Below are 13,282 nucleotides of genomic sequence, written 5' to 3'. Positions count from 1 at the left end.
GCTTCTTAAAGGTTTGGCAGTTAGCCGGATTTAGGTGTTAAACAAGTTTTCTTCTTATTAGTATATTTACATAGCCAATTTTTAAGGTGTTTTTTTTTTAAATCCTGCTTTGTTCGCGTCTGTGTTTGCCATCTTAGTATGTCTACTATCTACACCCTTTTTGCTGGAACAGTCCTCTATTTTTATAATTTCAGTGAAACATTGTAAAGCCGTTTGAAACACATTACATCCATAATACGATAAAACGTTTTGGTTGTGAAAACAGTGATCAAAAAAGTGCGCAGGATACCTTTAATCACAGAGACTGCCTTGTAAAACATTTGCTGAGAATGAAATGAAAGAATCAGGATGTTCTCTAAATTGTCTTTAATCTGATAATGTATAGGTTTTTTGTTATTCATCATATTTGTTTTGCCCCTTCTGCATTTTCTACCACCATGAGCTATTCTCCTTTCCAGTAAAGATTACTAGTTTCCCACAGTTATTTCTTTCTCCTACACTCTCTTTATGTGCTGCAGGCTGTTGCAACAGACCCTTTTCCAGTAAAGATGCTTTATGACAAATCACATGACCAGGTGTGGGTCCTAACTTGGGGGGACATGGACAAAACCCACCCAACACTTCAGGTAAGTGTAAAGTGCTTTGCAGCAGTTACTTTTGAAGGACAAGCTAAATGGTTCAACTTAAATTACAGCCCTGGGAATGAGAGGGAACTGGATATTAACTATTAAAGGGACACTTAAGCATTTTGTGCCGTGTTTTGTCTCCTGTCTGCAAAAAAAGACAGGCTATTATTTTGGATATCTTTCTTTAATAAGGAACAGGGAGCTCATCGGTGTCGCAGGCTCGCTTGTTAATCAGTGAACTATAATCATCAAACATGAAACAAAGCTTAGAGCAGCTATAAAATTACAAAACAGACCTGCTTATTATCATCCGTCTACACTTGCTTTTTGGTGGTGTGTATTTCTCAACTCTGATTCGTTTCCTGGGAGAGTATAATCTGCGTTAGCTGTAAAAAGTTTAGCAAGCGAGGAAAAACCTGGCTTATAACTAATTGAGCACACTTGTGTGCCAGCGTCCTTTGTTTATGTGATAAGTATTTGTGTGACAAAAACTAATCTATGTATGTTTTAGAGCATTTACCAAGCCAGCAAAACAGCAATTCACAGCTGTGGTGTTGTCGGCTTGTGCCGAGCATCCCTTTGGGCCGCTGGTGCTGGAGGCTTCACAAATGAGAAATGATCACAGGTGTGGTTGTATTTAATCCACCTCAGGGGATGGGTTGTGACAAGGGAATAGGGAGGAAGATGCAGAGAGGGTCGAGAAGGTGGAGGGAAGAGGGAAGAGACCAGAACTGGCACCGATGGAGGATGATGCTGTTTTTAAAGGGCCGGTATTTTTAGGTCTGCCTGTTTCGCCTGTGCATCGGTGGAAGATAGTGTCATGAGTAAAGCTACCAAGGGATCGCACTGTAATCTCTGTAAATGACAATAACATGTTTATTGTTCTGCTTTGTCTCTTTGGGTGAAGGGACCGCATTGTAATTGAGTGCGGCCTTGTATTCTGTCTTTATGATTTGGAGACATTTATAAGGACTGTGCAGTAATGATACAGTCAAATTTACGTGTTTCACTTTTTTTTCAGTATAGATTTTTTTCCCTACTCCAGTTAATTCTTAAGCTCTCATATAGCTGTTAAAGACACTATGTTTTTGTTAAATGGTTCTATGAATAACGCTTCGCCAGGATGCTGTAATGGGTCCATTTTACATAATTATTTTTAGCTTTAATGTTAGATTCTTTTGGATCACAAGGTGCCACTACGCTTTGGCATCGAAAAGTAGTGAAAAGGATAACTGCCTGTACGTGGGTTTTAACAGTTTTCCACTGATTTATAATCTACATGGCCAGACTCCATATGTGTGCATAGATTTCCAATTTCTTCAGGCTTGCACGTTTTCTTCACAGAGTGTAGGTGCAGAAGCTGGAGATGTGTTTCTGTGTAGTTATTCCGTTTTAAGGGGAACACTTACGGCGATTATGCTGGAGTGGTTTTGAACTTCTATCAGAGTTGTAATCTTAAAAACAGCAGAAAATTCTATCAAAAGATGTTTTTCATCACAGAAGAAAACATGGTTCTCCTCATTTAATTTTGAAACAAATACAAAGAGCAGCTTTGCATAACAGCTGTGCAGAAAATGCATTTTTGTTATTTTTCATTTTGTTCATTTCCCCCTCTTCCTGCCGTGATTCAGAAGTAATGAATAATTAGTGAACAGGGTATGAATCAATCAAAAAAAAATGCAATTGCAGACAAACTGCATAATGGATTGGAGGCCACATGGATCACACCACAAATAAATGGTCTGATAATGTCATTATCATTTGGACTGAATGTAATTGACCTGTTCAGCAGCAGTCTGTCACTACCAGAGGCACCGCTTCGCTTCGGCAGATCATACATGTGTATGAGTGTGTGTCTCTGCTCGTGCATGTTAATTTGAGCACTCGAGATGTGCGGCTGCACGCAGGTGTGCATTCATCTCAGTGTGTGCGGCATTTTTAAGAAGTCGAGTTTGAGGATGGCTCAGTAATTCTGCGGAAGCACTGAAGAGAACGTGATTGTCAATTCATTAGGGAAGACAAATGGAGGAATCTCTGCCAGGCATAGAGAGTCACAGCCTTCCAGACTGTCAGTTCATTCTGTGTTAATGTGCTAAGAAGATATTTAAAACACAAATAGATTTTGTTTTGTTATTTTTGTTTTTTGTCTGTGTTTTCACCTCTGTGCATACAGCAAAATAGCAACTTTTTAGCCTGGGCTGGCTAAATCAAATCAAATTTTTATGCTCTTAATAAAAGTTATTTTAATCCCCCGTCCACAAAGGTTTACACTTGGCACAGTGCAGTCAGAAAAACACTGTTCTCCTGGCAATCGCCAAACCCAGACTCATCCATCGGATTGCCAGATGAAAAAGCTTGATTCGTTACTCCATTAAACATGTTGTTTTTAATTTTCCAACCTTAACCAAGCTGCTATTTTAAGGTCTCTCACATTTAGGTTGCTTGCTGTTGACCCAGACCATGACTTTCCCCAAAACTTTACATACACCCACTACCTCTAAAATAGATCCGCCACCCTTGCCACTAACCATAATGAAGCTATTTTGAGTCTGACTGGAGGCTTGAGCTTCTTTGCCCTCTCCATACTTGCTTCCTGTCATCTCTTTAGAGGTACTGTCAATTAAAGTAATAAAAGGGGATTTTAATTATTGCAGCAGTGATTCATTACTGTCGCGCCCATAGGGGCATCAGTTCAGAACGTTCTGACATGTCTTTCTGGAAGGCAGGTCTAAACATATTTTGCTCTTTAATTTGATGGTTCTTTTATTAAAATGTATATGTTTTTTAATTTTCTCAATGCTCATTTTAGCTCAGTTTGTATCATGTTTGTAATAGAATCTCAAGCAACTGTTTCATATTAAAAGAAGTTGACATAAACAATTGTTTGTGTCTTACAAATGTATGATATAAAACACAGAATTAAAAAATATAAATCATTAATTTTAGCTGTTCTTGCATGAAGCATTAATCGTGATCTTCTTAGTTTCATTGGATCCGAGGTGTGCTTTATTGCTCTCCAGGAACAACTAGTAACTCTAAAAGAGTGTATTAGAAAAGCACAATGAATGCAGTTGCGTGGGGTAATATTAAAATGCCTCATAAAATTTATTTAAATTAGTGGAAAAATATTGGAGTATTTGAAGAATGCCATCTAATTTAGACATCATGTTACTGGATAAAGAATGAAGAAGAAAAAAACTACACAGGGCATCTGCAGAGTGAATGTTGTGGAGAGTCAGAAGCTCCTTAGTTAGAACAAAAATCCCCCTTAGGTGTCAGATAAGCCAGCAAGGCAGTAGCAGAGAAAAACTCAACTGGGCCTTAGTCTTGGTCTTGAGTATATGAATATGAAATCCAAGGATGAAGAATAACAAAAGGAAAGCCACTGGCATTAAGTTGCAAACACCTGCAGCCCACAGCCCACCAGAGTTCCCTAATAATACATGAGTAATAGTACACTGAACCTCATTAACTCCCATCATTGTATTCTGCAACTGTTGTAATGACTTTTTGTTAATGAGGACTCGTTTCATGTCTTGCAAGCAGTGAGAAACAGGCTGATCTGTTTTGTTAAAAATGGATGAGATATTCAGCAGAGTGGGGGAAAAGAGAGCACTTCTGAGGAGAATTTCTGCAGTGGAGCAAAAGAAGCTTAAACTGCTATTTTTATTTCCTTAGATTTTATAGTTCTGACGAAGAAATGCAGAGTCTTCCCCCCCACTGGGCATCAGGTAGAGCTTTAGCTTTGGAGTTGTAGGCGTAGACATCAAAATAGATTTAACACTTAGCTCTTTCCAGTTTAAAAAATATTCTATATGCTCTCCAGCAACATTTTCCTAGTTGTCTACAGAGGAGTTTGCGAACTGAGAAAGAAAACAAGCAGATTTGACCTGATCATGGCAGCATACATGATGAAGCATGTCTCATGGATAAGGTGGTTTATCAGGATTGTATCAAAAGTGGAGGCGCTCTCCGAGCACCTTAGAAGCATGCTGATTCAGTGCCAGCTGTATGACATGAGAGATGGGGCTTTTATTGTGGTGTGTGCTTCTTAGACAACCATCACTAATCAAGATGCTTTACAGAGAACTGAGATAGGGCCGTGTTTCACCAGCTCAAGTCTTATAATCTAGATGTTTATCTGTTTCACAATATATGAGGCTGTCACCTGAACAAGCTCTGATTCTTAAGACCTGACATATGAGCCTTACAGTAATTTCTCTTACAGAAGATAGAAGCAGTGCATTCTGACAAAGCTAAAACATCACAGATTTGGCTGTTCTGCTTTAGATTTAACCTGGTCATTAAACTAACTAAATAATTCTTGTTATATGGGTATGAAACATAATAATATTAATAATAACTTTATTTGTATAGAACTTTTCCAAACAGAGTTACAAAGTGCTTCACAGTTCAGATAAAATCCGCAAACTAAAGTAAGCATCCGTGTTCAGACATACAGACATAATCAACCCTATAGTCAGACATTCATTCTAAGATGCACACTTCCATACATACAAATAGTTGAACACTATGGCTCAAAAAAGGGGAAACAATTAAGGGAAAGCTAACTTATACAATGTGATTTCAACAGTCGTTCAAAACAAATCAGAGACTGAGCTAACCTGATAGGCTGAGGAAGACTGTGATGATTATGAAATTAGAGTGTGCTACAGTGAGGAGACCCTGGTTAGAGGATCAGAGAGGCTGGCTGCAGTGATAAGGACTAAGATGCTCTGCTATGTAAGCAGGGACCTGTCCATGCAGAGCTTTATATGTTAATAACAGGATTTTAGTGGATTCTGAATTTTATTGCCAGTGAAGATTAGCAAGAATAGGTGTGAGGTTCAAAACATACTTAGAAAACAGGAAATACTTTGTATCAATAGGTAACTTCACATCTGAGCAGACAAGTATCACATGTGGAGTTCCCCAAGGTTCCATCTTGGGACCCCTTCTGTTTAACATTTACATGCTCCCACTGGCACAGATTATAAAGAACAACAAAATAAACTATCATAGCTATGCAGATGACACACACATATATATCACAATGTCACCAGGAGACCAAGGCCCTGTACAGGCTCTTGGTAAATGCATTGAGGAAATTAATGACTGGTTGTGCCACAATTTTCTCCAGCTAAACAAAAACAAAACTGAAGTAATAGTCATTGGTGCCAAAGAAAAACGATTACAGGTCACCAGAGAACTTCAATCTATACACCTAAAAACCACAAACCAGGCGAGAAATTTGGGTGTAGTGATGGATGCAGACCTAAACTTAGAAAAACACATTAAAACAATAACAAAACCAGCTTACTATCACCTCAAGAATATTTCAAGGATAAAAGATCTGATGTCTCAACAGGACCTGGAAAAACTAGTCCATGCATTCATCTTTAGTAGGCTTGATTACTGTAACAGCATCTTTACAGGTCTACCTAAAAAATCAATCAGACAACTACAGCTTATTCAGAACTCTGCTGCTAGAGTCCTCACTAAGACCAAAAAAGTGGACCACATCAGTCCAGCTCTGAGGTCTTTGCACTGGCTGCCTGTCCGTCAGAGGATAGACTTTAAAGTTCTGATGCTGGTCTATAAAGCTCTGAATGGTTTAGGACCAAAATACATCAGTGACCTCCTGACCCAGTATGAACCTTCCAGATCCCTCAGGTCATCTGGATCCGGTCTTTTATCAATTCCCAGAGTCAGAACCAGACACGGAGAAGCTGCATTCAGCTTTTATGCTCCATATATCTGGAACAAACTCCCAGAAAGCCTCAGATCAGCTGAAACACTCAGTTTATTTAAATCCAGGTTGAAGACTCACTTATTCTCAGCTGCATTTGAATAAAGCACCAAATCCGCACTTAAGCTTAAATTTCAAAACCTACATTTTAACTACTGATTTTATCTACTGTTCTGATTTTTGATTTTATCTACTGTTTTGTTTGTTTGTTTGTTTGTTTTAATCAATTTTAAATCATGCTTTTTATTTGTTTTTGTTTTTAATATCTCTGTAAAGCACTTTGAATCACCTTGTTGTTGAATTGTGCTATATAAATAAACTTGCCTTGCCTTGATGCAAGTATACAGTTACTTTAACAGTTGTTATGGTACAATAATCACATATCAGAATCCTAAACAACTAGTTACAATGGTGTTTCTCTTGGTTACAATAATCTAGTTTAAGATCATGTCAGCCTACATAATTCCCATTACATTTAGTGAGGCATATCTTGTTATAGTGCAGTGCTCTTTTGGGAAACCATGGCTTCTGAAATCCATGTGGATATTGCTCTGAAATTACAACCCAACCAATTTCCCATTGTATGCTCAACAGCAGCAGCAAAGAAAGTGAAATGTAACACACCATTCTAAACTCTAATTAGATTTGTGTGGTTACATGGAAAACAGTTTTCTAGCAGTTTTTCTTTTTAAACTGTGAATTGTATAGCTAAAAGGTGCATAGTGTATATGTCCAGAATCTTAGAAATGTTTAATATCAATGAGTGAATATTTTAAAAAATGTCAAATAGTCCTTAATTAGAAAAATTCCGATTGAAGACCATGTCAATTTCTGTTTTTGAAGGATTACACTGAAAACTTTAAAGGGTTTAAACCACAATAAAAACAATATTCGTTCGTAAATATTCGTTTCACATTTTTCTGGAACTGTCTACAGGTTATTCCTCAAGCCAGTGTGGGTGAAGTACATCATGCCATACGCACAACTTTTCAGAGGGTGAACGACTTCTTCATTCCTCCAACTAACCTCATCATCACTCACGTGAGGTAAGTCCGTACCCATTTAGCAGCCTTTCACCTTAAAACAGGTGACCTTATTGCTCTCACTCATCGTAGCTGTCCCACTAAAGCAAAGGAGAAAAGAGCAAATGAGAATTATAATGAGAACCTCGATGTGTATTAATCACTGCACAAAAATTCTAGAAAGGCTATTAACCTCTCCTGTGAACTTTGCCAATTTAGGTTTGCCTTTGTCTTTCTCAAAAATGAGCCCGCGGTTCACAAGATTGATCTGGAGACCCTTCACCGTGTCAAGACCATCAGCCTAAAGAACTACAGCTGCATCCCAGTGAGCATGGCCTACACACACCTGAGTGGCTTCTACTTCATCCAGTGCCAGACCAAGAGCCTTCTAGCCCCACAACAGCTCCTGATCGACAGTGTGACAGACGCCGTGATTGGGCCAAACCTCAATGTCACAGGCCAGGCTTTTGTGTCACCAGACGGGCGCTACATTGTGACACCTGACCCACAGAGCTCAAAGCTGATAGTACAGACAGTGTCATTCCAAGGGGAGCTGAGTCTGAACCAGGAAATAGACGAGCCTGTGGCGGTCTCTGATCTTGTTTTTCAGCCTTCTTTCACGGAGTCCAACCAGCATGTGGCCGTGGCCACCTCGGGCTCAGGAACGGACCTGCTCTTTGCCGATCTGTCCTCAGGCCACACCGAGGTTCTCCGGAGCCTCAAGCAGCCCCTGGCCCCCCAAGCCTGGCCCTGGGGAGGCCCTAACAGAGTGGTTGTCTCCAGTGGGTTGTTTGGACAATATCTGGTGACACCATCAGCCGAGTCCCTCTTTGTTCTTAATGGCAAGCAGAGAACGCCGCACTGCGAGGTGTCAGACATCAAGAGAGGCAACACAATTGTCTGGGTTGGAGAGGTATGAGTGACAAGGAAAAACAAAAGTGAACAAGATTTAGAATTAGGGGAAAAAAGGAAAGATCAGGCCAAATTACCTATTATTAAGATTTATGTGAACATAAGTTGTGGACTCAACCCTGGGACTGAGCAAGAGAGAAACCTGCCTGGGTTTGTTGTAACAAAAGTACACGTAAAAATAGAATAATTGAGAAAATATTCCGAAAATCTGTTGTGATATTTATATTGGGAGAAAGTGTCAATGCCGTTCAGTGCAACAGTGATCTATGTGCACTTAACTATACAGAATTGTACATTATTGCACTTCCTTCCATGTTATCACAGCAAATAGGTACCTGAAGAGGGGTTATAACAAACTATGAACTATGCACAATGCTCACTTTTTTTAGACTAAAAAGCTTTCCAGTTTTTGTTTATCTCAATAATGTTTGTCGTTTTCACCAGTGCCGCATATAATCACCACAAACTGTCTGTCCCGTCTACCTTTAGTGTCCTGAGTGCGTGTCCTGAGTCCTTTTAAAAGCTACCACCACCATCTGTTTACTCGCCTTTGTCATGGTATTGTACTGTATTCTCCCTCTGAAAGCTTTCATTCTCCTAATGCTGGCAGAGGTTGGCTTTATACACGTGTAATACCCTTATTTACATTGTCTGTCCAAAGAGCTCAATTGGTCCATTAGCCGTCGAGAATGGATGTTTCGGTTGCAGTGGACGCCTAACCTGAAATGAAAAGTAGATCTTTTGGTCTCTTGCAATGTTATAATCTGTCCCCTGCTGTCTCACATTTATTCTGAACCTGCAGTACAGCTCTGTGCTGTGAAGCCTGAAAATGCCACTTATACCACTTAGCAGATTCCCTCAGGGTAATGACTCCAGTTTACACTGACCCATATGCTGAGGCCAAGCCAAAGTAGCATCAGTGCTGCTATCTGACAGGCTGTGAGCATTTGTAGATCTCCTAAGAGAGCCGTGCATCAAGATCAAACAAGTCAGGTAGACTAGACATTTCTCACATGGTAATTAGTAAGAGAAAAAACTTTCTGGAAAGAAGTCACACATGTACACAAAAATATATTCTATATTTCAAAGTCTTGCAACCTGTTTCAAAAGTAGGGATACATTTTGACAGCAATATGTACTGTATTAAACAGTTTTCCTTTTTTCCAGGAATACTAATTGTCAAATTGCAAAAAGTACTAGGTGTGTTTATTACTTAAACACTGTATTCCTGCTTTTGAACTAAAAAGGCTAGAGTGTCTGTCTGAGAGCAGCAAGTGAATAAACACCAGCAAATCTCCATCTGTCAAAATAGCAGATATTTCCTATCTGTGGTTGAACTGCATCATCTTCTGTGTAACTACATTTTCCACTTGCACTAATCATCATAATGATGATCCATTAGCAGCAATATAGCGCTGCGGCTTCTCTGCAGATGTAATAATGTCATCAGAAATTACTGGAACCATAAAGTCTCTTATCATTCCTGGCTCTTCATATTAGTGCCAGTCTACATATAAATGCAGAGCTTGGACAGCACTTTTGATGGCTTTTACATAGTAGATGAAAATGGGCTATAGTTTTGGGGTAATTACTTGTTTTTTTGCTTATTTGTCTTTGTGAGACTTTTAGTAAGATACTTTAGGGAAAGCACTGATTTGGTCTTATGTGGAATAGACAGAACATAAAGTTTTAAAAAATTGTACATTTTTTTTTTAATCAAAAGTTTTTCAGATCTGCCAATTATGTAAGGACAGTCTGACTTGCCACAGAGAAAAAAAGTAGCAATCATTTATTTGACCTAGTCGCACAATGCCTCTAAATTTGATACTGAATGTAACTAAAATAAGTATCAAACATGAGCTTGGTGCGAAATAGTTGTTCATTCATCGGGTCACCATGACAAGCAGTTCTATTACATTTCAGGCATATTTTCATACAGTGAGTTTCAAGTGGTACAAGTTCAGTTTTGTCTCACGTCAACAGCTGCCTCAGGGTCTTTGTGCCAGTTTTTATAATCATTTATAAAAACACCTGAAATTGTAACGTTCTCCCACAGTTGGTCTAATAGCCTGCTTGTCTCACATATTTAACAGGTGTTTAACATGACCCTCTTCTTTTTTTAGAGGAGACCTTTTTTGGCAACTATTCAATTAATTCGCTCTGCATTTCTCTCACAGTATGCTGTTCTTAACATTTGATTAATTCAGACACTGCTAATACAAAATCAGGACTTGAAGCTATGTGTTGTGGAGATCCTTGTGACAGCGTAGATTTTACATTTGTGTAGGTAAAAGCATTATTCTTTGCACAAAGCCCAGCGTGGAGTTGCTGTTAATTGAAATCAAGTTTAAGAAAACAAACAAAAACCAGTACTTTACAAAACAGTAGGATCAATGCTTAATCACATGGCAAGAGGAATTTTTTTGTTAATTTTTTGTGAATTTAAATCTTGTACATATTGTCATCACAGCACAAATGCTCACAGCCTTTGAGATCCAACAGTTCCTGACCTTTTAATGGCAGGCCGTGAATATTAAAGACATAATTAAACGTCATTCACCAAGATGTCAAAGACCAGCTTGAGTGTGAAAAAACTACTGTAAATCCAAATGGAGTCTTGTGGTGTATCTGCAACCTAAATGAAATAATAATCATTTTTCCTAATACGTAGTTGTGCCTGTTACTCCCCAATGCGATGCAATGTGTAGGGCAGAACACAGGAGCGAAGCAGATTTGTCCTTCTTGTTTGTGACTTCGGTATTTGCTGCTAATCTGCCATGAAAACCGTTCCGGCATGAAAGTATGAGTAAACTTTCTGAAGGCAAAGATTCAATGATGTTTCCTAGACCACTGTTGCACTGAGGAGAGAAAAATATACGTATATATATATAAATATATATCTGACATACATTTATGCTATCATGCTTATAATGGAAATTTCTTAAATTTGTAATCCAGTTTTCTGTCTCAAAAAAAAGAAAAAATCTGGCTCTGATGCTTCCTAAAGTCACTATCCCATCCAAAGTCACTTCCCAATGGCTCTAATCAAGTAATAAACAGTATTTGACAACTCTTAACACATGCATGTAATGAAAATAGGCCTCCAGTATGATCACGGACCTCTTGGTGATCTCTCACAGTCACATACAGTTCACAGTTGCTTGTGTAAAAGTCACTTTTCTGTCTTCTCATTGTCACGTCTTTCAGCTTCTCTCTTAAGGTCGATTCAGCAGTAAAACATTGCTACTAGAGTCAAGGAGAGCAAGAACAAAGAGACTGCACCTGCGCTTGCTGATATAACTACATAACTGGCTCACTTATGTTGTTTGTTTGAATCTACCTTCAGTGTCACATGACTATTTCTGTACCTCTCCTTTAACCCTAAAGTAAGGGGCCGAAGAGCTGAACCGCTTGGTGTGATAGACATTGATAGGAACCACTGTTGTAGATATCATTGTTCATGTTTAGAACACGTTCAGACATGACAAAACTGACTGTACAGTTTTCTTTATGCATTTTGTGTGTTCTGGTTTATGAGGGAATTGTTTTGTAAGAAAAAAATCGAAATAAATATATTGTAAAAATCATTCGAGTGTGTTTTCACTTCATTACTGTTAGAAACTGGGATAAGCTAACTAATTAATTTGTCTATTGCACTAATTTGATCATTTGTAGTGCTTCACAATTCACTTTTCCCCCCTTTTTAGCCTCCAGGTTTTTTGTAATCTTTCTCATTATCAATTTGCAGGAATAGAACAGCTCCATTTAAACCTAAATCATGTTTTTATCACTCTCAAATTCCTTTTTTGTTGTTGTTTTTTTTACATTCATCTAACCTGGTTTGCACATGAACATGGCCACAAATTTGCTTGTAATTAGAACTACATTCTATATTCTTTTTTCCAAGTGCCATCAAAAGACATTAAAAAATGAATACATTACATTACAAATAGACTCAAACATTCTGAAATCCCATTTGAAACCCATTTTGGGTGTTTTCTGGTCATTCGATGGTTATCAAATCAGATTATTTGTAATCACACGTTGCTGTCATCTTATTCAACAGTGGTCACTTCATCTTGCTTAACAAATGTGATCGCTGAGTGTTTTCACTTTAAAGTCTGTGTAAGGTGGCAGTGGTGGCATGAACTATGAGAGAGTTCAAGATCCCCTTTTTTCTTTCTTTTTGACCTTCTGTTTCCATGATTGCTGAAGATTTTAAGTGTGCTGCTTAACACCTACTGAGGCTGGTAGTAGTCACGGAAATATTCATGGCAATTCAAACATCCAAATCAGCTGATTCAGTCACATATATTAGTTCACACATATGAATGTAGTATATTATGGTTCTAGTCAGCTGGTTGAATAAAAACAAGACAGTGAATCCATTGTAATCTGTGGATTTTGCAGGTATCATATTAGCAATGCTGATAATATAAGTGTTCATGCCCTCAAAACTTAAACAATACACAGTGAGCCAACAAATCTGAACAGTATGAACAATGCACCTGTTCTTCCTTGTTTTCATGTCCACTTGTGTTGAACTTCAAATGTTATTTTTACCTATAATCATATGTATCATCCCAAAGCTGGTCATAGGTACTGTTACAATCTTACGTACAGTACAGGTTCATGGGTAGACGCCATGTTATTCAGTCTTCAAATAAGACCTCCAAAACACACACCTATCGTTTATCAGTCTACCTTGAAAACTTTGTAGCTAACAAGGTTAGACAGACTTTAGCACTGCCTGCGACATTCACCCCCTGTCCCTGCCCATTTCACAGCCTTTTTATGGCTCCGCCTGTTGATGAGGTGGCATCGAGCTGGCCTTCACTCCTGTATAAGATCATGAAATCTATTGTCTTTCTGTGCTCAACCAGCTCCAACAATCCATGGCCATTACTTGCTACACGGTTTTACAGAGAGACGTTGTCAATATGCTTTTCATCAGTGTCAAGAGTGACAGAAAG

At 38.5% G+C, this 13,282-nt stretch overlaps 1 protein-coding gene across 4 annotated transcripts in view; it reads left to right on the top strand.

The window, feature by feature from the left end:
- fstl4 (follistatin-like 4) overlaps positions 1-11,896 on the top strand; it is a 218,432-nt gene extending 206,536 nt beyond the window's left edge. For all 4 annotated transcript variants that reach the window (XM_025910898.1, XM_025910897.1, XM_003451400.5 and 1 more), the window contains 3 exons: positions 519-626; positions 7,312-7,421; positions 7,617-11,896. In XM_025910898.1, coding sequence (XP_025766683.1) covers positions 519-626; positions 7,312-7,421; positions 7,617-8,316 — 918 coding nt within the window. In that variant the 3' untranslated portion in view covers positions 8,317-11,896. The remainder of the gene's footprint in view (positions 1-518; positions 627-7,311; positions 7,422-7,616) is intronic.
- Positions 11,897-13,282: the final 1,386 nt, after the last annotated feature.

Source organism: Oreochromis niloticus, linkage group LG10 (assembly GCF_001858045.2).
Source record: "Oreochromis niloticus isolate F11D_XX linkage group LG10, O_niloticus_UMD_NMBU, whole genome shotgun sequence".
In the NCBI taxonomy this organism is placed as follows: Eukaryota; Metazoa; Chordata; class Actinopteri; order Cichliformes; family Cichlidae; genus Oreochromis; species Oreochromis niloticus.
The sequence above is the reverse complement of the archived record's forward strand: the minus strand, read 5'-3'. Positions and strand labels throughout refer to the sequence as shown.